The sequence below is a fragment of the Vigna angularis genome, chromosome 2, assembly GCF_016808095.1.
Source record: "Vigna angularis cultivar LongXiaoDou No.4 chromosome 2, ASM1680809v1, whole genome shotgun sequence".
NCBI classification, from domain to species: domain Eukaryota; kingdom Viridiplantae; phylum Streptophyta; class Magnoliopsida; order Fabales; family Fabaceae; genus Vigna; species Vigna angularis.
Genome location: NC_068971.1, coordinates 47954169 through 47982054, shown reverse-complemented (window position 1 = coordinate 47982054; position 27886 = coordinate 47954169). Strand labels below are relative to the sequence as shown.

General features: G+C 31.2%; 4 protein-coding genes and 1 non-coding gene across 5 annotated transcripts; 3 read left to right on the top strand and 2 right to left on the bottom strand.

Annotated features, from left to right (window-relative positions):
- Positions 1-559: 559 nt before the first annotated feature.
- LOC108326759 (GTP-binding protein SAR1A) lies at positions 560-2746 on the top strand. Its single transcript, XM_017560313.2, has 3 exons — positions 560-846; positions 1394-1525; positions 2290-2746. The coding sequence occupies exons 1-3, from the start codon at positions 718-720 to the stop codon at positions 2608-2610; spliced, it is 582 nt and encodes a 193-aa protein (XP_017415802.1). The 5' UTR covers positions 560-717; the 3' UTR covers positions 2611-2746.
- A 2177-nt stretch (positions 2747-4923) lies between these two features.
- LOC108327922 (uncharacterized) lies at positions 4924-7963 on the bottom strand. Its single transcript, XM_017561657.2, has 10 exons — positions 7819-7963; positions 7630-7710; positions 7504-7531; positions 7347-7429; positions 7123-7155; positions 6302-6380; positions 6154-6206; positions 5968-6028; positions 5520-5599; positions 4924-5321 (listed from the first exon to the last, which is right to left on the bottom strand). The coding sequence occupies exons 1-10, from the start codon at positions 7837-7839 to the stop codon at positions 5235-5237; spliced, it is 606 nt and encodes a 201-aa protein (XP_017417146.1). The 5' UTR covers positions 7840-7963; the 3' UTR covers positions 4924-5234.
- A 44-nt stretch (positions 7964-8007) lies between these two features.
- On the top strand, positions 8008-8079 carry TRNAP-CGG (transfer RNA proline (anticodon CGG)). The gene has a single exon. It is a non-coding gene; the product is annotated as a tRNA-Pro (tRNA).
- Positions 8080-13731: 5652 nt separating this feature from the next.
- Positions 13732-17527, top strand: LOC108327836 (probable protein disulfide-isomerase A6). The gene is made up of 11 exons (XM_017561557.2): positions 13732-14038; positions 14134-14218; positions 14318-14415; positions 14537-14592; positions 15486-15603; positions 15715-15742; positions 15869-15960; positions 16058-16214; positions 16294-16418; positions 16583-16682; positions 17240-17527. Exons 1-11 carry the CDS (start codon positions 13875-13877, stop codon positions 17303-17305), a joined length of 1089 nt encoding a protein of 362 aa, XP_017417046.1. The 5' UTR covers positions 13732-13874; the 3' UTR covers positions 17306-17527.
- A 3728-nt stretch (positions 17528-21255) lies between these two features.
- On the bottom strand, positions 21256-22524 carry LOC108328056 (uncharacterized). Its single transcript, XM_017561838.2, has one exon. The coding sequence runs from the start codon at positions 22449-22451 to the stop codon at positions 21483-21485; it is 969 nt and encodes a 322-aa protein (XP_017417327.1). The 5' UTR covers positions 22452-22524; the 3' UTR covers positions 21256-21482.
- Positions 22525-27886: the final 5362 nt, after the last annotated feature.

Below are 27886 nucleotides of genomic sequence, written 5' to 3'. Positions count from 1 at the left end.
CATAACATTTTGGAATCAAGTAATATTTGGAAAAAAAAACACAAGCAAAGTAAAAGTTATATGCAAAAGTGAATATAGCAAGTAATTACAAATTTATGGTATTTGACTTTTTTTATTATTCGTGTTATTTTACATTAAAATTATACGCATTTTGTTTACGAGTGAAAAACACATATGTTACAAGTAAGTGATATTTTTTTGTATAATTATAAAAAAATTATAATTTTTTTTTACAATTTAATTATATAATTTTTATTTATTTAATTTAGAAAAATAGTTAAATTTAAAATATTAGGTAACGAAAATAAAAATGAAAAATAAAATCCCATATATATATATATATATATATATATATATTCATGCATCATAATTTTCATATAAATATATCTAATAAAACAGGATTCGCGTTTTAAATAAGTAAAAAATAAAAATTGTATCTCAAAGGCAGAAACAATCAAGGTTTAAAAAGACATTATTAAATAAATTTAAAATTTAAATACCAAAATAAATGTTAGTTTTAGAAAAAAAAGAAGTAGCAAAAACATTTTATGTTAAAAACAAATAGAGTCCAATCGAATGTAACCAACTACTTTCTCTCTCCTCTGGTTTTGGGGTTAGGTCTTTCTACTCAAAACAAAACTTCAATTTCTGTTTCAGTTGGCGAAGATCGATATTTATCGGTACTAGTAATAGAGGTAATTCGTAGATAAAAAAGCAATGTTTTTGGTCGATTGGTTTTATGGGATTCTAGCGTCGCTTGGGCTGTGGCAGAAGGAGGCCAAGATCTTATTCCTAGGTCTCGATAACGCTGGCAAAACCACCCTGCTCCACATGCTCAAAGACGAGGTTCCTCTTCAATTTCATTTTTTTCCCTTTTTCATTCCAATCGTTACCGATGTGTAGTGTTGTTTTTTCTTTTGATTGGATCTTTGCCCTTATTTACTTTTCCTATTCCAATACTGGTTTTAATCTTTACTGGAAAAATGATATGGGTAGTGAAAAAAGTTTATTATGTTATTTATGTCTTTCTGAAAGAATTTAGCGGTGTTACTTGGATACTCAAATCAACATAATTTATTTGCTATTTGCTGTGGGGAGGAGGGGTCGGGGAGCTTACGACTTTTCCTTAGTATTGATGGATTTGTATGTTTCCCCATGTGGAGCCTTTCCTTGTTTTAGCAAGAGAAGGTGACATAAACTTGTTGAAGTGCTCAGCTTCCTAACATTACCTTGCTCTCTGCACAATTTGCTACGGTGTTGACATATTTTGGTCTATTGGTTTCTCTTGACATCGAATATTGAATGACTAAGATGTGTGTATTTCTCAGTCTGTAGCTTCTTGCAATTGCCATATCTTGGTCTGATGTTTTTATTATGTGAATTGGTTTTGCAGAGATTAGTCCAGCATCAGCCCACCCAGTATCCTACGTCAGAAGAGTTGAGTATTGGAAAGATCAAGTTCAAAGCTTTTGATCTAGGGGGTCATCAGATTGCTCGAAGAGTGTGGAAAGATTACTATGCTCAGGTCTCTTTCTTTTTCCCCTCAACATAGTTTTGTTGCAAGACGGATAATCTTCATGAGGCATGGTTTTAAACCAAGTCGAAGTAGTCATGTGATCCTTATAGTTAATCTCAATTAGTGGAATAGGAATTTATTGTTGATGTAGTATTGGGGCGATCGTAAGCTCTGAGATTATCTTAATCACACATTGTGTAAACTCATATGACTGGGTGCCGCTAAGCCTTCTCTAGATATGTGATTTATTTTCTGTCTTCTTTTCATGGTTACATGATTTGATCTTAAACAGAGCCAAACAGCACTGTGGGATTCATGCAAGCTATCTCACATAATTAATGGCATAAGACTTTTGTTGTTGTTAACATGGCTACACATGCTAATATGTGTTGATAGTAGTTGCAGGAATAGAGCTGCACGAGGTATGTATGGTAGGTGAGAAATGAGGAGGAAACTAAATGAAGTTGCTGAATTTTCTGAAAGATTAATATGTATTTCATTATATGATTACTTCTGAACCAAAGAATTTATATCTTCCTATTTTATATTGTTTGTTACTTTATTTGATTCATGTGTAGTGGCAGAAATGACGGTAATAGCTTGCTGATGGCGCACTTTAGAGGATGTGCTAATCATACATATCTGCTTCCGAAGCTATATCTTATTTGGTGTTGTGACATTTTTTTAACTAGGACCCATTTTTTCTTGCCCCGGATATTTTATTGTTTATTTATCTTGTGACGATGATCAAGTTGCATCCTTCTTTGATACAGGTAGATGCAGTGGTGTACTTGGTTGATGCGTATGACAAGGAAAGATTTGCTGAGTCAAAAAAAGAGCTGGATGCTCTACTCTCTGATGAATCTTTAGCCAATGTCCCTTTCCTTGTCCTTGGGAACAAAATTGATATTCCATATGCTGCCTCAGAAGAAGAGCTGCGTTACCATTTGGGCCTGACTAACTTCACCACAGGCAAAGGTAAGGTAAATTTGGCCGACTCAAATGTCCGTGCCATGGAGGTGTTCATGTGCAGTATTGTGAAGAAAATGGGTTATGGGGAAGGTTTCAAATGGCTTTCTCAGTACATCAAATAGTCCATGACCAAGAGATAGTCTGGTATCTCATTTCTAGAAGTTTGTTTCTGTAGTTATGATTTGGAGGTGTTGATGGTACGAAATTGCAGTATATTTCAATTTTATTTAAATATAAAATGACTGAACCTATTTCTCACTTCCTTTCTCCGTTGTGTGCTGATAAAATTTCAGATAATCTGTGGTGAATGATGAATTTGGTCCATGATTTTTACACCCGCTTATTCGTCTTTCCACTTTACTTTTGTAATTCCTATTCTACTCCTCTCTTACTGTCTCTTCAGACAGAATTAGGTATATTTGCGAAGGCCCGTAGGCAGCCCGTTTAGCCCACATGGGTCTCTAGATGGAATCAACTTTTTCACACCCCCTAAATTCTTGAGCACCTCATTTCATTCCAAATGGATTTTCATGGAATGCAAACCCTATCCTGAAATAATTAAAACGTGTCTCAATGAATTTATTATATAAGAAAAAAGAATGGACTTTCTTAAATTAATAAGAATACATTCTGGAAAACCTATTCCCTTATGCATGAAACTTGTCCCAAATAATTTTATGGAGTGTAAAAAGAAATATTCCAATTTAGATGTAGGTCTTTGTAGCCCATTAACGAAATTATATATTAAATAATTGAATAAGAAATAAAATTGGATTTCAAAATATTTTTAAACAGATATGAAAATATTTATTATCTGCATATAATAAATAATTATAATATCAACTATCCTTATTATGTATTTTTTTCATTCTTATTTCAAAGTTAAATGTGGACTGAGGATCATGGGTTTCAGTTTCTCAGTAGCATAAACTGAGTGTTGGTTCTGCCAGACATCATTTGAATAAGCAACATCAACCCCACTGATACCGTATTCCAACCAGCAACAAACGCTCTATCGAATCTGGAGACACAGTTAAATTCCTAGCTTTCGGTTATAATCATCATAAACTCGAGGTCCTAGCACTGTTTTGGGGGTACAAGTAACGTAGAAAGGACTTTCTTAATGCACGCCAAAACTTCATTATTGTAATCTTGTTTGGTTTTACATAAAAGGTTAAACATAAAAATGTTGTTTGTCTTTGGCTCTTGGATTTGTTTCAGATTCAAAATGAAATTACTTGCTTAAACAAGGACCAAGGATTAAATTACCTCATGCAAAAACTTGCACTGCATGCATAATGGAAACAGTGGCATTAACAGATACAGTGCTGTTTCAGATAATTATCAGTGGCCCTACTCAATTACAAAAGTTCTACCCTAAATATATTTATTATATCTATAAATAAAATTATGATATAAGTTTACTATCATCATATTTTGAATCAAAAGGATGACACGCAAATAATCTACTAATGATGACTAACTTCATATAGGACGGACTTTCACTATTATTATTCTTTATTCTTTTAGTAAATGGAATAATTAAAATTTCAGAATATGTATTTTTCTTTCATAAAATGAAAATATTTAAATTATATTCTTACTCCCTTCTATACATCTCTTATCTAACAATATTATTGATATTGATGTAAAAATATTATGTATTAAAGATTATTTTACAGTAATTATAATTATTAATATTTAAAATTACCTAATATTTATTTGCACAAGTTTGAACATTAAAATTAAAATTTAAAAATATATATTCTATTTTTTTAATGCAATAGAAATGAAAATACATTTTTCAAAAATTAAAAATTAAAAGTGTATTCAAATATGGCAGTTAAAAAGCCAAAAAATTTAAAATAGTATGTATAATTCAAATATTTAAAACTTCAACTTACCAAAATTTCTCATCCGGACTCCATCTTAAATTAACATTTACTGACCAACTATTTTACTAACAATATACAGTTTTCATTAAAAAAAATGCAGTTGTTACAAATATAATTATCTCTGTTTTCCACTTAGATTTTTCTTTACAAACACATTAAAAAGAGAGAAAAATTTACATATACACCTCTCTTTTCCTATCACTTTCCCACACTTCATAAAAAAATAGTATTTATACTTAATTACTTTATCATAATTTTTTTTATATTTTAAAATAAAAATAGTATGTTATAGATGTTAGAAGGGTGTTAAATGAAAATTTTAATGTTTGTGTATGATCACCCTAAAAAGAAAAAAGAAAACTCCCCTAAATTTGTGTACCAAAAGTCAATGGAATTAGAACGCATGACCATGGCAAGTGCATGCAGGTTCGAGTATCCTGGCCAACAAGTATTGTATAACCAAAGATAATGCAGAAAATTGTAGTTATATTTCTATTTTCAATAAAAACAACTACACCCAAAAAACAGTAACAACCCAGATTGAATCGAATGTCTATATTTAATTTCGTTAGCTACGGCGGTTGACTCCCCCACTATGGTTCGAACATAGAGGAAAAGACAATTACCGAGCTCTGTCTGTATAATACATCAGGTTAGCCATCAGAAGAAATATACATGAATCAACCGAAGCACATGATCGAATATCACCAAGCATACTACTGTTTGGGATCCACTGTTCCATTATTCCGCTTATGCCTCTCAGATTGAGCATGGAAGATATAGGATTCAGCTTACCAATGTGAAATAAATATTCCAAATCTCATACAATTCATCCCGCATGCAGAATGTTATCACTTCTTGGATGACCGGAAACCTCCAAACCCCATCATGGCAGCAACATCAGGATCAATTTCAGGTTCTTCCACTGCTTTTTCCTTCTGAATTCAAAAATTTAACACTGAGTTGTGAGAAATAAAAAGCAATATTCATTTGTTAAGATAACATTATAAATCATTATTAGAAAGATGGATGTAATTATTAAATGCTAAAACAAGTAAATGACATAAAGAAACATTTACTTTGATGGTACGGGGAGGATGACAAAAAGGCTTATTCAACTGTACACAGAGTCTTACCTTTTCCTTTTTCTTTTCTCTTCGTAGACGTTTTTTTTCTTCCTCTTCTTGTTGTTGTTTTAAAATCCGTTCATCAAGATCTGTGAAAAAATAGAAGTTATTTTCCATATTCAAGAATCAAGTCCATCTTAAACAGTGCTGCACTATGGTGTGGAGAAGCTGCCAAATCTTTTGACAATTTCACATGAATAAGTTTAGCAAACATATTACTCTCCTAAAAAATCAGACCATAGAAAACATTAGTATTTAAGGAATCATATGTTTAATCATTTAAAATTACCACATTGTTATATGATTCCCTCAATTTTAGTTCAAAACCCATCACTGAAACGAAAGATCAGTTAAACTTCTACAATTTCAGGCCATGCAGAAAAAATTAGACACTGACTTTAAAGTTGCCTGGTTCTATGGAAATAACAGTCAACCCTTCTCCAATCCAATGTCTTACCTTGCTCTGTGAAGCTACCAACATCTTTCCGTTTCTTAAGAACTTCAAATCTTTCCTGGACCTGTTCCATTAAAAGATTTACTACGTGCAGAGGAACATATATAACTGTAGAAACTAAATGACACACAAAGGTATGGAATTTATCATTTAACTTCATAGCTAATAGAAGGCAATCTTAATTTGCACCTGTTTGAGAGAAGCACGTTCTACTCGCATAGACATGCCCAAAGCTCTTTGATCTAAGGGACAACAATATAATAAATATGAGCGAACAACAGGCACTTAAAGCAATTACATAGAAAAATTAGAGGAGCATGGCAAAAAGACTACATACGTTTCTTTCCATTAATATGATCCAAGTAGTTTGCAGAGTCCTTAACTACACACTCACAAACTGAGCAGTAGTATCCAGCCTACAATAAATATAATTAAATCCAAATATTGTAAATCATCGGTGAAACAAAAAGGTCATCCAGATAGCAAACAAAAACTGTGAAATCATTTAATAAGTCCTATACCAAGTATCCCTTGGCACATATACACAACTAACAAACATATATACAACTAACAACCACATCACAAGGGTGAAAATTTCCCTATGCAAGAGGCAGTGAAGATGTCCATTTTCAGCGAATATGTTTTATTTAACTAAACCTGGATATCATAGGCAAATTGTGCACCAAAAGGCATTCGCATTGGTTATGGATCAAAGAAAAAAGAATGGGAATCATTTGTGAGTGTCACAATTGCATAGATTTCTAACAGTGCTTTACTAAGGAGAGTTCAGTAATGTCTTGCTCTCCTGGAAATTAACAGCCAGAATTATGGCAATTATTAATTTTTAAGGACATGTGTTACGTCAAAACACACGACTTATGCATCACTAGGCATGAATGAAACAAAAACGTTATCACTTAAGTTCAACATGTAACTAGAAAATTTTGAAATACATTTTAAAAAAGTGTACCTGTGTGTAACTAAATGACTCTCGTCCTAAACACACAACATATCCCCCTAAAAAAAGAAACTAAGATCAACAAGAAGAATTTAAACTTGGCCAGAAATCAAAATGAGCAAAGAACAACCTTTTTTCTAATCCAAAAGTGCCAGAATACAAATACGAAAAACAAATACGAAAAAGTTAAAAGCAAGTACCTGCTGACTTAGTGGTGCAACCGGTGTAACAACCTGCAAAGTTTGCAAGTTGTCAGTACAGCAGAATAGCAGGATTATGTGATAAAATTTTGGTACCAGTGGATGTTACCCCTGGTGACCTACAATATGCAATGGTTATATATTTAACAGAATACTGTATAGATGTTTGAAACTCATTTAGATTAGAGCATTGAACTTAGTAATCACTGTTGACACTAACATACCTGAGTCTTGCCCAAGCGAGATTCCAGGTCCACTTCATAATCTCTGTGCTTCAAGGGCTTCCTCTGAACGGGAGGACCTTTAGCTGCACCAATAGGATGTTGTAGTTGTCACTCAAGCAAACATAACTCCAACTTCAATACGAATTAGGTAACTTACCTTTAGGTTTCGATCGACCCTCCTCCTCCTGTTCAAAATCAAACACACAAACACGAAAAATTAAGCAACCTAAATTATTTTAAAATCAGAAGCATAAAAAAGGGTATAGAAGAAACACCAACGCACCTGTCTCTCGCGCTCCCGTGCTCGTTCCAGGTACTCTTCTCGATCAAATTTTCTTCTGAATGTGTTGTCAACTCCAACGACCTGATTCAAGTCAAATATGTAGACAATCAGAGAAACAAAAAATAATCTTCCGAAACCATCTACGGATTGTGGAGATGAAACGGGGAGATTCCAAAATTCTGCACTTACATTGTTGCTGGTGTTAGACATTGATACAAGCAAATAAATGAAAACCAAATGCAGAGGCAGTTACAATGATCACCGAAGCTATTTGATAATTGATTGAAATAAAGGGCACATTACGATGATATGAAACCCTAGTTTAAGTGGGGAGAGGAAGAACAAATTTGAAATATAAATTGTGAATAGCCAAAAGGAGGGTGTTTGGTCTAGTGGTATGATTCTCGCTTCGGGTGCGAGAGGTCGCGAGTTCGATTCTCGCAACACCCCTTTCAATTAGAAGTTTACGTTGTCTAATCAATGATTAAGCAACGTAATTACATTTTAAAAGTGAACACTCACAATTATATATTTTATTAAAGCATACAAATATTTAATTAAAAAAATGATAAAAATAATATTTAAAAATTATTATTGATATGATATTTTTACAATTAGATGATAGGACAAAATTTGTGTAGATTATTTACATTTAAAAAATATTTTGAAGTATAATATTGGGTGGTTAATTACAAATCTAAAAAAAAAATCATTTTCTGAATTTTAGAAATTTAAAAGTGATCTTTAATTTAAAGGACTGAAAACAAAACACTCAAAGAGACTTAACGAATATTTAAATCATATTTAAGATTAAAAAAATGATAAAAATAATATTTAAAAATTATTATTGATATGATATTTTTACAATTAGATGATAGGACAAAATTTGTGTAGATTATTTACATTTAAAAAATATTTTGAAGTATAATATTGGGTGGTTAATTACAAATCTCAAAAAAAAATCATTTTCTGAATTTTAGAAATTTAAAAGTGATCTTTAATTTAAAGGACTGAAAACAAAACACTCAAAGAGACTTAACGAATATTTAAATCATATTTAAGATTAAAATAATGTAAATAACACAAAATGTAAATATTTTTTTCCTTCGTCTTACCACTCATAAATTGCACATTTATCATATTTTCGTTCGATATCATTGTCATTCTACATGTAAATATTATTTAGTTCCTAAAGTTTAGATTAAATCTTCTTTTATTTCTTCAAAATAAAATAAAAAATCTATTTCGATTCTTGAATCTTAATTTAATATTTTAAGGTCTTCGAGATGATTTTCATTCATAGTCTTCCAAAATTTATAGTATTTGTTTAGTCTATAAACTTAAAAGTGTTTTTTTAAGCGTACTTTTAAAATAATTCATTTTTATTTCTCAAGTCTAAATTATTGAAAATTTGTTGACGAAAGAGAAAAAAAAAGCAAGAGTAGTTCAATATTTTTTTCTTTTTTATAATGATATGATGAGCACTAGTGATATTAAAAGATAATATTTTATTATTTTATTATTAAAAATAAAATTATAAATAGAATTTTTTATTAGTTGAATTTTATTTTATAAGGATTGTTTTTTTTTACAACTTCAAATTTTTATTATTATTTTCTATGTGTTCTTGACATCATGTTTCATTTGTTTGAGAATCGATGTACATTATATTACTCATGGCAGTGATGTTTATAATTCTATTCGATCAAAGTTTTAAGTATAGTAACTTTATCTTTTACTCTTCTTTTGAGTCACATTAGTGAATTTGTTGCTTATGGAGGGATAAGGGTTTTGCATAAAATGTTTAAAGTGCTCAAGGTGAATATATGTTAGGTTATGACTATAAGGGTGTGTTATGATTGTTGATGAGAGTTCTCGTGTGTAACTAGAACAACCTTTGTGAGGTAGCGTGTAAGATTCGAAAAAAAAATAAGAATATTAGAAATAAGGTAGTCTTATGACTTTGATGTTTTTGTTTGAAAATTTGCATTATTGACTTATGGGCAAAAAATGTCATTTACTTTTATTAATCAGGTGCAAAAAATCAAAATAGGGGTGTAGAAAGGAAAAATATGTAAACTAAATAATGTGGAAATTTAATAACAAGATATTATATAAATCTTTTTAAAGATTTAGTTGTTATTTTAAAAAGTAGTTGAAAGAAAATACGGCATATAATATTTGGACTAAAAAAATATTATTATTAGAAAAGGATATTATTAGATATTGTTATATATTCTAAAAGATATTCTTGAATATTATTATATAGTTAATTAAAAAGATATATTGAGATATTATTATATATAATTAGATATTATGGTTAGATAATAATAATATATATTATTGATAGACTTATCATAATTAATTAGAATAAAAATATTAAGATATAATATATTATATAAGGACTTATCAGAATTAATTAAGTTAAAGATAAATTTATTTTATTTTATCTATATCTTTTATCTTAATTGGTTGTTTTTACTTCTTATGTGTTTTATTATAAATAGAATACCCTACGTGTATACTCCACACAAGAAAAATTAATCTCACATATAGTTGTGACTATATTAGACACCTCATATTTATATAGAAACTCTCGTTATTAGAAAAATAAAAAGAGAGAAACATTTTTGGAGAGAAGAAAATGATTAAAGGTAGAAAACATTAGTGCAAAGGGAGATTTGTTGCGATCCTTAGGGTGTAGATAAAGTCTCAGTATTGGCCAAGGTAAGAGGAGCTTACATTCATGATTGGTTACATCCTTGATTTCTTTATTCTTGATTCTTGATTTATTGCTTTCTTATTTTCTTTCTTATCTTGTTTGTATATGTCCATGATTAATTGAGTTAAATTGGTGTTTATTTTGGTATTATTCTGAATGCATTGATCAATTTATGATGATGTTGTAAGGGAGTTGACCTTGCTTGTTTTGGTTGATTGTGAGATTTTGTATTGATTTGTGATGCGATTATGAAACTGTTATTTTCTTGTACTGTGTTTAGTCATGTTTGAGCTTTTTATACTACGCTATGTTAGGGATGTTGAGTCTCGTGTAGAGACACAGATTCGAGTGTCATCCTTCCTCTTGCGCGAGGACTCGAGAGGGTTAGATGTTTCGCCCAATGGCTTCGGCTCGTGTTGAGTATAGTGCACCGGTGCACGTAGTATTAGTGTTTTTACTCGTTAGTCCTTGAGAAGTCGGGAAGATAGGTCCGAAGTTGCGATGGAAGATGACAACACAATGCAAGGAAACGACATTAGTTCATGAATGATTTGGTTATGATGTTAATGTTGTGATGAAATATGTTTTTATGGTTATCTTACTCTTTGTTTAATATGAATATGTTATGTTGTATGTTATGATATTTCTATTAGCTCACCCTTACATGTTGTGGTCGTGATTTTCACCTACGATGATCATTTTTATATGGAAGCAGATGATCATGCAGTTAGTTCGAATGTTGTATAGCGTGACGAGTGGATTGAGAGAGTTAGAGAATTTACGGTCGCTTGAATAAACTATTTTATATGGAGTTTTATTTTATAATTAAATTAGAATTTTGGTTATTTTTCTTCAATCGTAAAGACTTGTTGAATTTGGATTTCTGCAATGGTATTATGATTTTAAAATTTCACTCATAATCATGGCATCCCAAAATTGGGGTGTTACATAGAGCCTTCTCTTAAATACAATTTGACTTTAAAAGCATGTATCTAAGTAAGGAGAAGTAGATATTTTAATTTTGTTATGATTGTTGAATGAAATGGATGATGAATTTTTGAGTGTGGGTGGTTGAATTGTGCATATGCTTTGGTTTTATTTATTATCGGTGTAAATGGTGAAATTATTAAATTGGTAAGTGAGGAAAATTATATGTGTTGATTGATGAGAAATTTGAGTACAAATATGTAAATTTAGATCAATTGGATTTAAATTTTATTATCTTAAACTCAGATAATTTGTTTGGACTTGTGAAAGGGAAGACAAATACTCATTGAGGCCAATTGAACATATTTAAATATTTGTTACGGCCTCTAAATATACAAACTCATTATGTGAGTGTTTCACTCGATGAGCGAGAGCATAATTTATAAAGTTGTAGATGCAAATAAGGTATCACTCACTAGGTGAATGATTTAGTCGTTGAGCAAGAACATTTCAAATTAAAGTCATAGAGGCAAGGAAGTTTCACTCGTTGAGCGAGATAAGGCTCACTAGACGAATTTGTGAAAATTGTTTCCAGAGGTTTTATTCATTGACTGAAACACTCGCTAGGTGAATTTTTGAGGATTTTCTTTTGATACCTGCTCTCTAGGTGAGCAAAGGTGTCACTCAATGAAAAATGAGTTTTAAAATGCATGTTTAATTGGTTTTTGAGAAATATTGGTTTGAAAATATATGTGATGTATAAATGGTAAAAATGAATGAGATTGAATTGCTTCTAGATATAATTGTGATCATAGTTCTTTATGAGTAACATGATGTATTTGAATGTAACATGATGAAAGTGAAATAATTTTATAGGATGAAAGTATTTTGTCTAGTTGAACTTAAGGAGTATTAAATGAGGATTCAATTAAGAAATTATTCAAACTCTACTTACTATTTGAACTCGCACAAAGGAAAATATTTAAGTAGTGAGAATTGATGAAGGTTCCTATCGTGAAATTTGGTTTGGAAGAAAATATTTTTAGCAAGTGATAATGAGCTAATATTATCACATGAAATGAACATAAATTCTATCATGAGATGGATAAAACTCGAGTATTAAAAGATTAAAATGTATAAAGATTTATTTAATAGATGCAAAACTTTTGAGTCCAATTCAACAATATTTGAATCTAATTTAATGCACAAACATTTTGAGAGTAAAAAATTTATAATTGGTCTAACTAATTGTATGGAGTAAATGAATTAATACTTTAAATTGTTTACGAATTTAATTTTTTTAAATGTATTAGTTTATTCTGGTTTGTGGATGTGTTTTTATTTACTATGATATTATATTTTACTATGTAATTAAAATTATAAATTTAATATTTTATTTATTTTAATCAATTAACTTTTTAATAGATTATAAGATTACTTTACAGTTATAAATTAATATTAAATTTACAAAACTCAACTTTTTTTAAAGAACAGTAAACTTTATTTAATTTTTATTTGATTTCTTTTATATATTTAAAAAAAATGGAAATTGATGACTCAATACCTAAAAATTATTGAAGTTATGATGGTTTTTTCTGAAAAAGAAAATACTAATTTTGTCATTATCTTTTGTTACACACAAGTGTGTGAAAAGTGTGGTGAGTAATTTTTTTTTTTCGTACTTTGATGTATTAATTTTTAAAAACTTGTTCCATTAATTAATGTTATAACAATCATTAAATCACCCATTAAGTAGTGAGTCATAAAAAACTGAATTTGCCCACAATCTAAATATTAAAGAAAAAACAAAAATTCATCCCAAATTTGCATAAAGAAAGCACAACGCTAACAGGCAACATTTATTTTAAGTACTTAAATAATTATAATCTAACTTTAAGATCAAAGTGTTTATTCAGACCTTCTAACACATTTAGAAAGGGTAACCTCAAGGAAACAAAGATCATTCGATACATACGAAAAATCTAGTAAAAAATTAAAATAGTAAAAAATTAAAATAGTAAAAATCATATTCATTATTGCATTTATGCAAAAAAGTATTTTAAAATAAATATTATCACTGGTAATTTCATAAATCGCCAACACTTTAAACTATCATAATTATCAACTTGAAATTAAGACATGCTATATGAATACATAACATGACATATTTTTATTGAATCAATTATATGTGTATCAAACATTTAAGGCAGATTAAACATGTATATTGCTAGCAAAAATCTAAAGCTTTAGTTATTCAATCATAAAATGTACTGAGCCTAAACATATGTCTTTAGGTCTTACATATTTATTCATTTTTTATAAAAAAAAATATAGTCACGTTAAATAAGAAATGAATATATTTACTTTCTTAACATAATAAATTATATTTAAGTTTTTTTTCTCTTGATTTAATTGTATTTATTTAGATGGAGGAGAAGAAATAAAAAACAGAAAACTTAGAGAAAAGCAAATCCGAGGGGAGAAGAGGGGAAAATGAAAAGTTGAGAGTAGTGACAGAGAGGGTAGCGAGAACTTTCACATAGTTACGAAACACATAAAAACATCATCAGAGATCGACGAGGAAACTGAGCGAACAATGTGGAGCTCCACTAAGAGGATGACGGTGGCCGTTGCCGCCGTAACGCTCATGATTTTTCTCTCATCGGCTTCAGCCGACGACGTCGTTGCACTCACCCAGAACACCTTCGACAACGAGGTTGGCAAGGATCGTGCCGCTCTCGTCGAGTTTTACGCCCCTTGGTATGTGTGAATCGCGATTCTCTAACCTCACGCGCCTCCATTTGATTGCTTATATCATTGTGAATTGTGGAATCTAATTGTGTTTTCCATGTCAGGTGTGGACATTGTAAAAAGCTTGCCCCGGAGTACGAACAACTCGGAACGAGTTTCAGGAAAACGAAGTCGGTTTTGATTGCGAAGGTTGGTTGCTAGCGTTTTTCTAATGTGCTTTAGATTTTATTGTCTTTCGTTTTATTTTAGGATCAAAAGTTTATTTATATAGTTTGTATCTTTTGATAGGTGGATTGTGATGAACATAAAAGCGTTTGCAGTAAATACGGGGTTTCTGGTTACCCTACCATTCAATGGTTTCCCAAGGGATCTCTACAGCCAAAAAAGTGAGCACTTTGCCTTTTTTGACACTTTTTTTCCTATTCCATAGAAAATGTCAGAATATTCTTGTTCTTAACTCATGGCTATTCATTGCATTTGATATCCGCATTTGATTGACTTCTCCAGGTATGAAGGTGCACGGACTGCGGAAGCCCTTGCTGCGTTTGTGAACCTTGAAGCAGGTATAAATAATGCCTTGCAGTGTCCATTTTCTAGATGTAAATATGGTTTGTAACGAGTTAATTGATTCAAATGCTGATGTTGAGGTTGTGCCTTTAGAATACTTTGAATTATTTTTGTTATTAATTTGGCAAGGTGATTTGAAGATATTAATGAACTTGCTTTTCCTGGATTGTTGGACTTATAAATATATTTTTTCAAGAATGTTGAAGTAATATTTTTTTGGTGCACGTGTTAAGAAAGCTACCCCTTCACCCCATTGCATCTGTTTGTAACTAAATGAATTTGTTTCATTCATGCCTTACTGAGTGACAGTGGTTGAAATTATTATCCAGAATTATCATGACTTTGGGTCACGCTACCTAATACAATGAGAGTCTATAAGGTAAAAGTGTTTCTGAGAGCTTGTCTACGGGAACGATAAAGTTTTTTTTTTCTTTTTTTTCAGTACAAAGGTTTTAAAACACTTATAGCTTTGTATTGTATCTGAACTGACTCTGATATTTGGCAATACAAAATAACCATCTCATGTTTTTTCCTCTTTTATTGCTACAGTACTGTCTCTATTGTAGTATGCTCTCACGATGTTGTCTTTCATTCTTTTTTCTGCATTGCATTTTTAGAAATGTTAGCAACATACAATCTTGAACACACTCTTTATTATTGCCTAAATTTTATTGAATTCACACAATTTTGTGGGTTTCACACTTTATTTATGGAACCCCACTCATGGCTTACAATTTTCAATCAATTTTCACTAACAGTAAAGAGAGTAAGAGAAATAGTGTGTTGCTTGAACTTCTTTGGCATTTTTAGTGTCTCTATATTCTTGTATCATGTCTTTGCATAATATTAACTCAATTTAGCATTGATATCAAATGTCTTGTTAATGCAGGTACTAATGTGAAGATAGCTTCTGCCCCATCCAGCGTGGTAATTCTCTCCCCAGATAACTTTGATGAGGTTGTCTTGGATGAAACAAAAGATGTTCTGGTGGAATTCTATGCACCATGGTAACTATACCTAGATGATCTGCAAAACTTTATTATATCTGTAGATTTTTTTTTTTCATTTTAAATTTTTATTTTCAATATTTTTCTTGATAAATTTATAATGTTTTACAGGTGTGGTCACTGCAAGGCTCTTGCCACTGTAAGGATGTTCTTCGGTCCTTAGACTCCTATTATAGCTTATGGTTATTGTATCTTAATAAGCTTGACCTGCCCGTGATTATGTCAAAGGTCTACCCTGTCCTGATAAAGTTTTTTCTATTTTCAGACTTATGAAAAGGTTGCTGCAGCATTTAACCTGGATGAAGAAGTAGTTATAGCCAATGTTGATGCTGACAAGTATAAGAATTTGGCTGAGAGGTGAGTGCGGTGGCATTTTGATTTATCTCCTATTTAAAATAGGTTGATATTGTATTTAAGAAATACACGTGCCTAATTTGGAAATTTTCCAATACAGATATGGTGTTACTGGCTACCCTACGCTGAAGTTTTTCCCTAAGAGCAATAAAGCTGGTGAAGATTATAGTGGTGGTCGTAGTTTGGATGACTTTGTAGCCTTCATCAATGAGAAATGTGGTACATACCGTGATGGGAAAGGACAGCTTAGTTCTAAAGTTAGTTAATCACATATGTTAATTAAAAGGAAAGAGACTGGAATAATATCATTATAATGACTATCTATTCTTAGTGCAGGCTGGTATTGTAGAATCTCTGGATGGCTTGGTGAAGGAGTTTGTGAGTGCTGATGATAATGACAAGAAGGCAGTATATTCCCGGCTTGAGGAGGAAGTTAAGAAGCTCAAGGGTTCTGCTGCCAGGTTTGAATGATTTTATGGTTCCGTTCCGCTATGTGATGGTTTCTCTGGTTTTATTTTCAATTGTGATTATTGTGAAGCCATAATTGTTTACCCCATTTCTTTCTTTAATTATAAAGATTTACTTCTTTGTTTTTATGACATTTGTCCTCTTCTGTTATGGCCAGATATGGCAGCCTCTACTTAAAACTTGCCAAGAAGAGTATGGAAAAGGGTACGGACTATGCAAAGAATGAAATTCTTCGTCTAGACCGCATGCTTGAGAAGGTAATCGATGACTTTCTCATGTTTGATATCATAAATGTTTTGGAGATTAATGTAATCAAGTGCATATCATAATGTATTATTGAGCATGTTCCACTCCATGGAATGGAATAGAATGGAAACTATTTTCTTGTCATGTCCATGCTGCATAGCACAGCAAGATAAAGATAATGAGTATATTGGTAGAACCCTTTGCTACTCTTATTTATTAAACAAGGTGACCAAGCCTTTCCTTGTACTTTCCGTTGTTTTGCTTCAAAAGAATTTGATATGATGGAAATGGAATTCTCTTGCTGGAGTCTTCAACGGAACCAAGTTTTTTAATTTCAATTATTCAAATGCTTATTACATTTTCAATTTACAATTAAGACATCTTTCATTTCACTGCACTATTGGTGATTATGTAAATTGTAAATGATGTACTTGGATTTTGTTCATTGAAGGTTTAGGTAAGAGTGTGATGGTCTGATATGTAATCAATTGGTCCAAATCTGTCTTTTAAACTATAGTTAGTAATTTGGATTACTCCTCTGATTGAAGTTTTCTGTCTTTTGAAGCAGTCAATCAGCCCAGCAAAAGCAGATGAATTCACTCTGAAGAAGAACATCTTATCAACGTTTGCTTGATCTTACTGTGATAGAAGAGTAGTTTATTTCAGTTATGCAGGGAGACATAATTTGTAATTCCCCAGTTTCTAGGTGTTATCACCCTAGTTTTCTAGATGTCCCACTTCTTATAAATAGTATTTCAAGAACATTTTTGTACTGATCACTTACCGTGTCTAAAAATTAAAACAGAAGTACAATTTTCATTAAGAAATCATCATACTCTATATGTTGCTCAGGCTAGATTGTTATTGTCTTTTGCTTTTGCCTTCAATCTGCCTACAACTGCAATCTCTTTTAAAAGGAATCTTTGCACAGTATGTTGTGTCATCATTTATTTATATTATTACAAACAAATCAATCACAGATTGCTGATAGTTCACTTAAACTTATAACATTGTCGGTTGAACCTACCTAGCAGTTGTGTTTTTTTTTTTTTGTAATTTATTTAATTATTCGTTTTATTCCTTTAGTTACGATTTTTTTTGTCTTTTTTTTTTAAAAATTTTGTATTCATAGAAAATCTACTTACTTTTTTTAAGACAAATACTGACTCATTATCTTTAATCTCTATTAATTCTTGTTCTAAAAATCACAATATTAAATGATGTGTTAAGATAAGACTAAGTGATTAAAAAGGTCTTAGTAACGAATTTTAGTATAACTTTAAAGCAAAATTATTGTAACATAGGATGAAAAGAGTATAACTTTCATTGTATTCATGTTTCACATAGCTTAGACATTCTATACTAATTGGTAGTGAGAATCATTCATGTATCTAGAAACCCAATACCTTAAAACCAAAGGGTTTACACAATCATACACAAAGTAAAAACAAATTATTTGACATTTGTTTTTTTCAATATTAGATTCATTTCCCTTATTCTGTTGGCACATTGCCCGCTTTATGTTGTCTTTTTGTATGCAGAATACAGTGATTACATGTGGAATAGCGTGTATGAGTTCAATGGGCAGGGACCTAGTAGAGCACCTGAATGTAGTGTGGGGAGAAAAGCTGACATGGACTTAGGAGAATCCATGATTTTCAGACCAGAAGTATCATGTTACCATGTTTTTAGTATTGTTTGTATAAGGTCCACAGAGAAGGAGGAAGAGGACCCCCCACCTTTCACTATTCATGTTATGAGATTCAACATCACACTCCCTTTTATCTTCATATTCCTATCTATTGTTTCATCCCAAACAAACAAAAAGGAGTTCTAATTCCATCATTCCCAGGCTTTCTTTTGCTACACTAACCCCATTCCCACAACAATTATTTTACTCCTTACATTTTCTAGGTTATATGGAGAAATTAACCAATCTGATATCATAATTCAACTGCTGTACTTTAAAATGTCTAAAGTTACCAACATGGTTAATACTCAATAAAGAATGTGATTGTGAAGAACATTCTAAAAGTGTACATTCTTTAAAGGTTTTCTTAGAAATCTTTTATCATTAATATGTATAATTTAAATTTTAATGAATTTATAAAATATGAAATTATAATATTTGAAAGAATGTTACTAATTCACAAGAATTTGAAGGATTTCAATTATTTAAAAATAAAAATAGCAAATAGTATGAATGTTTGCTTTCCACCCGTGACTACTAGCATTACAGCAGATGAATTAAATATTAGAAACATTTGATACTAGTCTATAACTGAAAATATTATATATATATATATATATATATATATATATATATATTAATGTTGATAATTAATTTTTTGTTAAAAAATGTAATTTTGAAGTTTTAAAAGCATTGAACATATTAGTTTAAGTGTATAAGAATTAAAATAAAAAATATAAATTGAACAAAAATATAAATTTTACATTATCATTTAATTACAAGTTATTAGTAAAATAGTATAGCATACATAACCACTATTAATTTATGAAAAATTATTCTAGTTTATCATCATTTTCCTTTTTTTATTTATTGCTTTTCATATAATTTCTAATAACAATAACGGGCTAGTATTAAACAAGTCTTAGATAATGGTATGGTTACAAATAATATTTAAAAGTCTCAACGTCAAAGTAAGCTACAGAATATTAATTATAGAAAAATAAATAAATAAATAAAAACCTCATTTTTATTTATTGAATAATCTCATATAATAATAAAAATAATTTAAAAATGTAGACGAAAGTATAAAAAAAACGAAAAAACTCCAACATATTTTAAATAAAATTTTTGCACAATCTAACAAATAAAATAATCTATTAAATTTTAATTAGTAGATAATTCTTTTTTAATATGCTCGCAGACTTTAGAAAAATTGTCTTGATTATTGATTATCATAGCTTTTTTTAATTTAAAATTATTATTTTAATTTCACAAGACCTTTTATATATAAAAAAAAATGAATTTTGTTAAACTTAATTCAATACAACCCTTGTATTTATATTTTGAAATTCATTTGAATATTTTTTTTCATCAGTTCATTTGAATATTTATAATTTTAAAACAGCAACAAAAGCTGCAAGTAATTTTTTAAAACATAACCCAAAGAAATCAAAAGTAAAATTTAAGAACAGGTATGATAATCAAACAATAGTGACAGATATGAAAAATCCTAGGCAGAGGAAATATAGGTAGCGGTAGGTCATTAGATTGGAACCGTGAAGACAAACAGATAGAATCAGTTTAGGTGGAAAACACGTTTTAGTGTTTTATTGTTTTATGGTTAATATATTCTACATACAGTGTAATAATATATGTAACTTTAGAAAATGAATGCCTACCTGATTTCAAATAGTAAAATGTTCCTAGGCAAAGTCAGTGCAATCACCAAATTGGAACCAATGAAGAACATTATATACTATTTTTATAAATTGAATTCAGACCAATTCTGATACTGAATCCTTACCTACCAATTCATTCAACACGCTACAAGGTTCTGATTTGTTGCTTGATCCTTTAAAAAACTCTACTCATAATATTTTGTTAAAAACCATATGATTTCAAGTAACTAAACTAAAATTTAAAAATTTAATAAAAAAAGTTTATCCTTAAAATCTAAGACTTAATTTTTAGTGAGGAAAATGGAGTATGATTAACAAATATTAAGTTTTGAAGGAGTTAAAATTTGAACTCCACCATCTTATCAAAGACTTGATTCCGATTTATTGACTCATACCTCAGTTGGTGGCTATGTAGTTAATATAATAATTTATAGCACGGATGTTTGGTAAGTCAAGTTACAACAACATTTTACCTCTCCTTTCATTTTTTTCCTTACTGAGAAGACTGTGTGCACCAAACATCAAAATGGTTGAAAAGCACAAGGAAAATATAAATATTAATAAAAAAAAATACAATAACTTCAATTAGGGTTTATTCATGACATACCCAAATGTAAGTTTTCAGAAACTCATTGAGAATTCATTACTGAATAATTATAATGCAGTGCATTAGGTCTGATTCATAAGAGATGGATTTCATCTTATTTATAACTAGCCAAGGGCAAAGTTGGTGATTTCATGTATTTGCCCTGCTCCGAGTCCCGACAGATATACAATTTGCATAAGCAACAAAAAGTTTAGGACACCTAAGATACAAACAAACATAAGCATCTTTCAATTGTGGGTCTCCTTAGAGCTACACTAGAAACATCTTCCAACTGTGTTTACACTGTTACTATGGGGCCTCGTACCTAAACCCACCTCACACTCTCCCACACCACGTGGATTCTGTCATTATTCCCTTTTATATATTTTCAATTCATTTTGAATCCCTTAACATTGTTAATTAATATAACATACAACAACCCAACGCTGTAACCCTTATTTAGGCCTAATCTAACTGCAGAAAACATACACTCAAGATAGTAAAACTTAGATGAAATCAAGTTCCAAAACTAGAATCAGCGAGTGTGAATATAAACTCAGACTCAGTTACTGCACACTGCACACTGCACAGCAAGCATAAACAGTAAGACAACAAGACAACGTACTGTGTGTGAGTAGCAATGAAATATTGTACACTGTTTATGAGCATCTACAAACACATGGATAGAAGAAAGCTCAAGTTTCATCCATCTTGTGGAATGTAAGATACAACAATAGGAGGTGGTCGCAAAACTTCCACAATCAACTACGCCATTCCAGAACGATACAAGAACAAATAATAATGATATCTGTACAACTTTTTTTTTATATATAAATATTGAAAGGAACAGGAAAGTTTACCTGGAAGAGACAGGGTTTAAGGCTCTGGCAAAGCCACTCATAGCACCATATCCTTTGGAACTAAATCCCAAACACCCAAGTAAGCCTTGTCTATAAGGCAAAAATGTTTTCCTTCTCAACTCCTCCGCTTGGGCGCGGTTAGCTTTGTAATGCAACTCATGGGGTGATGCCGGTAAGCGCCTCTTTCCGACGACACCGTTAGTGGGCTTTTCTGTCACCTTCTTGGACTTTGGCGGCCCATTACCCTGGTTTTGGGCCTTTTTATCTTTGGCTGGGGAGAAGGAGATAGTGGACCAGAACTTGTTGTTACTTCTTCCCTCGCTTTTACTTCTGAGAAAATCTCTCAAAAAAACCCATCTCTTGGAACTCCTCCCTGTTCCACTTGAAGGAGTCACGTTTTCCTTCTTGTCTGTTTTTACCTCATTCACCACATCCTCGTTTTCTGTCCACTCCAGAGGCGTGTTCCTCAGAGGTGACAGGGATCTGGTCCTTCTCCGGAGAGACTTGTCCCGCAACCTCAGATCTCTACCTCGTACACGCGCTTCAACATCTTCGTTTTCTACTTCCTCTTCTTCCTCCAGATCCAGCAAGGGGGCCAGAACCTGCGGACGCTCCAAGTGGGTCGAAAGTTTCATTGGTCGGATCTGCCCGTTGAGGAACAACTCATCTGCCGAACTCATTGAAGCTGAACCATTAAAACCCGTCAAACTGAACCGGGCCGAGAACTCAAACTCGCAGGAAGAGGAGTTTTTCTCAAAGGAAGAGGAAGAGGGTGAGTAAGTGGAAGCTGCTGTTATGGTGAAGTGCATTGGACTCGCCGGAGCACTGTAGAAGAAGCCTCCACCACCGGCTGGTCCCCGGCCTGGACTGGAAGGGGCACTTACGTAGGGAGTGGAGCAGTTGCTGTCGATGTCTTCTTCTGTGTTTGCTTTTTCGCCATTATTGCTCCGGGTTTGGAGCTCCATTATTCTGCTATGGTGTCTCAAGAGAGAGAAAGGTGCAAAACCTGCAACTGCAACTGCAGGAACAGCCAGTGCAGAAAAATAAGGAAGACAAATGAATAAATAAATACTGTAACAATATTAACAGAACACAACAGAGTTGTCTCCCAAAATTGCCCTTCCCACTCTCTTTTATATCCTTCCATGCCATTGTGGAAGAAATCTAATATGCAATTAATTAAAAATTTACAATAAAACAGTGTATGAGATCAGAGTATCAGATTTTTTTTATACATCATTCTTATAATTTTTTTGCATAGTATTGTTGTAATAATTGTCTTATTTATTATAAGATTGTTTTTAAAGAAAATATAATAATATGAAATATATATGAGAGTTCATAACAAATGAAAATTAGACTTAAATCTAATAAGAAATATAGTAAGTTGTGTTTGGTTCCATCCGAGAAAGATGAGTAAACCAAATAAACAAAGGAAAGCTAGAGATAATTAATGGCTATAGAAACAAACTATTATCTCATCAGCATTGAGCAGTTTCTTCAAGTTATTTTGAGATCTTAAAATCCAACCTGAGGTTGTATTTAGCACCAATGTAGCCACGAAATTAGCTTATTGTAGTTTCCTTCCTAATGACATGAGATTTTTAGAAAGAGATTCCAATTAGTCCATGATGAATATATTAAAATAAGTTAAAGGTAATTATTATAAATATTATGTATAATAAATTATTTAATTTTTAAAAATTAGAAAAACATTAAAAAAAGGAAATTTGTTTTTGGTTGGAAAAAACAAATGTTAATCTGAAGTGGATTTCAAATATTGTAAAAGTGGATTGACTGCAATTAAATATGTGGTGAATAGATTTTGAATGTATTGACTAAGCTTATGAATTATAAAAGCAATGTCTAGTCTAAACATGATCAAATACACAATTCTTCTAATTAATCTTCTATATTAAGAACAATCTTTTATAAGGTTACCATTACTGAGACTAAGTTTATATAGAATACATACGAGATTAATTACCTAACAAAAAAAGATAATCAAACAGAGATAGAATATATTTTTTCTTACTTAAAACACCTTTGTTATAGATTTGACCATTTCCAAATTTAAAAAGTTTTAGAAAGAACTAAGATTTTTAGTTTAAACAAACAACTTAATATTAATTATACATTATAAAAATAAAAAATAAAAAAATTCTCTTAGAATGATATCATCCACTTACATTTAAAATTGACTAATGAATAACAAAATGATGAGAAATCAGAAAGTAATACTTTTAGACAGTATAAAATTGTGTTACAATAACATGAAAAAAAAAACTTACAAAATCATTGTTTAAAAAATTATCTCAGTCCATATGCAAATTTATTTAACTTATAAACCAATCTTTTGTTTTTGCTTTGTAATCCTAGAATATTAATAACTCACCAAATATTTTTTAAATAACTCACTAAAAATTTATTTGACATATATTTTTTAAATAACTCACCCCAAATTATTTAACATATATTTTTTAAATAACTCACCAAAAGATGTATTATTAATATTTAACTCTTACATACTCAATTTTTTTATAGGACCCTGATAAAATATGATGACAAAATATCTAAAAAAATATTAAAAATAAAATATAATGAAATATTATATGTAACATCCCAAAATACCGTAATTACCATAAATCAGGATTAATTACGATTAACAGTAACATAAACAGTCTTTGGATTAACACAAGATTAAAAGAAGCCGAACGGCGTCAGTACAGAAGAACGTACGTTAAATTATAGAATTCAGTGATAAACAGGACGAACGGCTTTACAAAACATTTAACTGCACGTCCAACTATTCTACCATTTACAACACTGATCTAACGAGCGCTCTAAGGCTCGGCCTTGACTTCTACCTCAACCAGATTTGCATCTTCCAAATTTTCTTCTTCCAGCACTTGCTCAAGGGATGCACCACCATCTGCTCACACCCACAACGGATGATCATTGCATTTTGACAAGACGGACGTACATAGACAGCAGACAACAAAAATGGAAAATGCAAGGGTAAGCTTACGTAATTTAAATTCATACTTCAACATTTCTATTCAAACAAACACACATTCAGCACATATACATATAACATCAATCAACACATGAATATACCAATACTAGACCGACCGTCCGGACTGTATGAATCTGTGTAGTTACAAGCGTCCTTGCACCCGAGTGATGTAGTAACTGGGATACACCAAACAGCTGCCACTCGAGGTAAGTCCGTTCTTACGTCACCCATGTTAATTTATGGACTAAGGACCTCCTGCCGTTCCCACACATGACATACTTCCTCTACATGAAGATAGTATTCACGGAACATCAGGATGGACAGCGAGTCTTAACTCATCCACAGTCATACTTTACCAAATCTCCTATTCAATATAACAATATCAGAGTCGTTCCTCCTTGGAACGCTCGTTCAAATTCCATAATCATAAAATCACTTGGTATAACGTTCGCACTGTAATTTATCATAATTCATAATCAATTTCATCTTTAACTTTAAGAGTACAAAAGAACGGACGTTCAGTCCTTTGAAGAAGTAGGACGAACGTTCAAATATAGTACTGGATGGACAGACGTGACTCTCTGTTTGACCAGTTAAATGCACTTGACTCAATTTGAAATGTATTGGTACTTAGAAGATTTCAAAATAATTACCTTGGACCAGATTCGATATACGAAGAATACTCAATAAGACTTAGAAATTTTCTTTGTAAAATTTGGTATATACTGAACTGATGTCAGTATTTGAACGAACGTAAGAGAATGAATATTGAAATATTTGGACGAACGCTATTTACGTTCGTTAAGGAATTAAGAATAAGGACGAACGTTCGACATGAGGCCGAACGCTATCAAAGACGAACGCTCGACATAAGGCCGAACGCTATCAAAGACGAACGCTCGACATAAGGCCGAACGCTATCAAAGACGAACGCTCGACATAAGGCCGAACGCTATCGAAGACGAACGCTCGACATAAGGCCGAACGCTATCAAAGACGAACGCTCGACATAAGGCCGAACGCTATCAAAGGCGAACGCTCGACATAAGGCCGAACGCTATCAAAGACGAACGCTCGACATAAGGCCGAACGCTCAAACATTCAAATGGGGACGCTCGTTCACGAGCAGAATTCTTTCCAAATGAAGGAATCCCATTCTAAGTTATTTTAAGGGGAAACCGAACGGTTTAAGACCGTACAGTGACGAGCGTCTTTTATCAAAGGGGATGAATAAAATTTCAGATTTTTCAACCTTTGAAAATTTTCCAGATTTCAACATTTAAACTTATACTGTATAACTCATATGATTTTCAATGTATAAACTTTATAACATTCATTCCAGTAACTTCATATTCAACATCAACATTCAGATTTCCTTCACACAACAAAACATCCATTTTTCATACGTATCAAACCAACATGCAGATCAATCAAAACCAGAAACCAGATTCCATAACAGTGGTCGTCCATACAGCTCAAACATCATACAGTTCATACTTGCACATCCGATCATATAATCATACAGTATAAATTAAACACATAAGCTTCCCTTACCTGGATAGCAGTGTGCGCCCTAATGCAAAAGTTGGGTTCGTCTCTTACAGCTTTCTACCCTCAGTTTCACTCAACACTCTTACTTGATCTAAACACCAAAACCAGAAAATTCTCAGATACAGTTCATGCATGAACCGAGAGTATGATTTCGAACAAAACCCTAATGGACGGACTTCTAGAGAAAGGAACTTACCAGCTTAAAAATCAAATTCTGTTCGGTCCAAACTAACGTTCGTGCCTCCAGAAACGTTCCTATGGTTCTGAAATTGAAATCGGAGAAGAAAATGAAGAGTTGCAGTAGAGAGAAGTTTACTTGTTTTAGAGAGAAGTTGGAGAAGTTGAAAGGGTGAGTTCTGAGGAAGAAGATGAATGGTGCAGGTGAGAGAAAGAGTTTTCGAAAAATCTGATTTTTGTTAACTCACGTTCGTTTGAACGAACGTCTCCCAAACTGACACCTGCATTCCAAACTCTGAAACGGACGCTTCCAACGTGACAAGTGGCGTGTGTGCATGCAGAGTTTGGTGCGTTTTTAATGCACTGGTGTGTGACGTGGCGTGCGTAATTGGTGTGGTGTCAGAATTAGCTTTGCTAATTATCCAGGGTCTCACATTATACATATTATATAAATTAATTATTTAATTTCTTGATATTATATATAATTAATTGTTTGATTTTTAAGCATTATAAAAATATATATATTTATATATATATATATATATAATCATTTTATTCTTATTCATTTTCTATGATTATCATTATGTATAACTTTAACTTTTTTTATAAATTAAATATCTTAGTTTAATAAATTAAATACCTTTTTTTTTTCTCAGGTGCATAAACCTCATTTTATTTCAAGATAACTCTTAAAAGTGGAAAAAATAACAAAAAATATCCTAAAATGTTATGGATAAGGTAACTCTGAAAAGGCTTGACATTGGCCAACACATCATCAGCCACAAGCCAAAAATATAGGTGCAACAATGTCCGTGTCTTTTTCAAATTCCACGTTTTATTTTATTTATTAAAAAAATATTTATCGATAAACCAGTTCAAGCAAATAGCTACTTACTGCTAAAAAACAAATAGACTTTATGTGAGTGAAAACTTTCAAATTGATGTGAAGAGCAAACTGTAGTTCATTAATTGATTTTGGACGGGTTGCATAAAAAAAACAATTAGGTTTATGAGGTTGACTTCCACGTTCATAGTCTGTTATAAAATTATACTCATATTTTTTTTATTAAATATTACATGATAACCTCATAAAATATAGATACATATTAGATAACTCAACCAAAAACATGTAGTATTTCAAAAATACAATTTAAATATGCACAATAAATATATATAAATATCAATATCTATGAGAATTTAAACAATTTTTTTATTCTCTATCAGATGATGTTGTTTCTGCACTTAGATTTATATCTTCTCAAGTACATAATATAATTAAAGAGATCACCACTTATACAAAGATAACTTATTAAAATAAATTTTTAATATCAGAAATATATGTGAAAAGAAAACAATTTAATTAGCAATCCATAAATAATTTAATTTCAATCAAACCAAAATATACAAAAATCATATAAATTACATATGAATCTATACATTAATTCTTATTGAACCAATGAAATCAATTGACGTATTTTGAAATACTTATATTAAATATGTACTAGTAAAGAATAATTCTGATCTCAAAAAGTTTAAATTTACAAACAAATCCAAAATTAATGGATAAGTTTATTATAACCCAAGTTACAAAGTATAAGAACTCTCACTTTAATACTAATTGATATCTTAGATTATCTCATAAATAAGATGATCTTT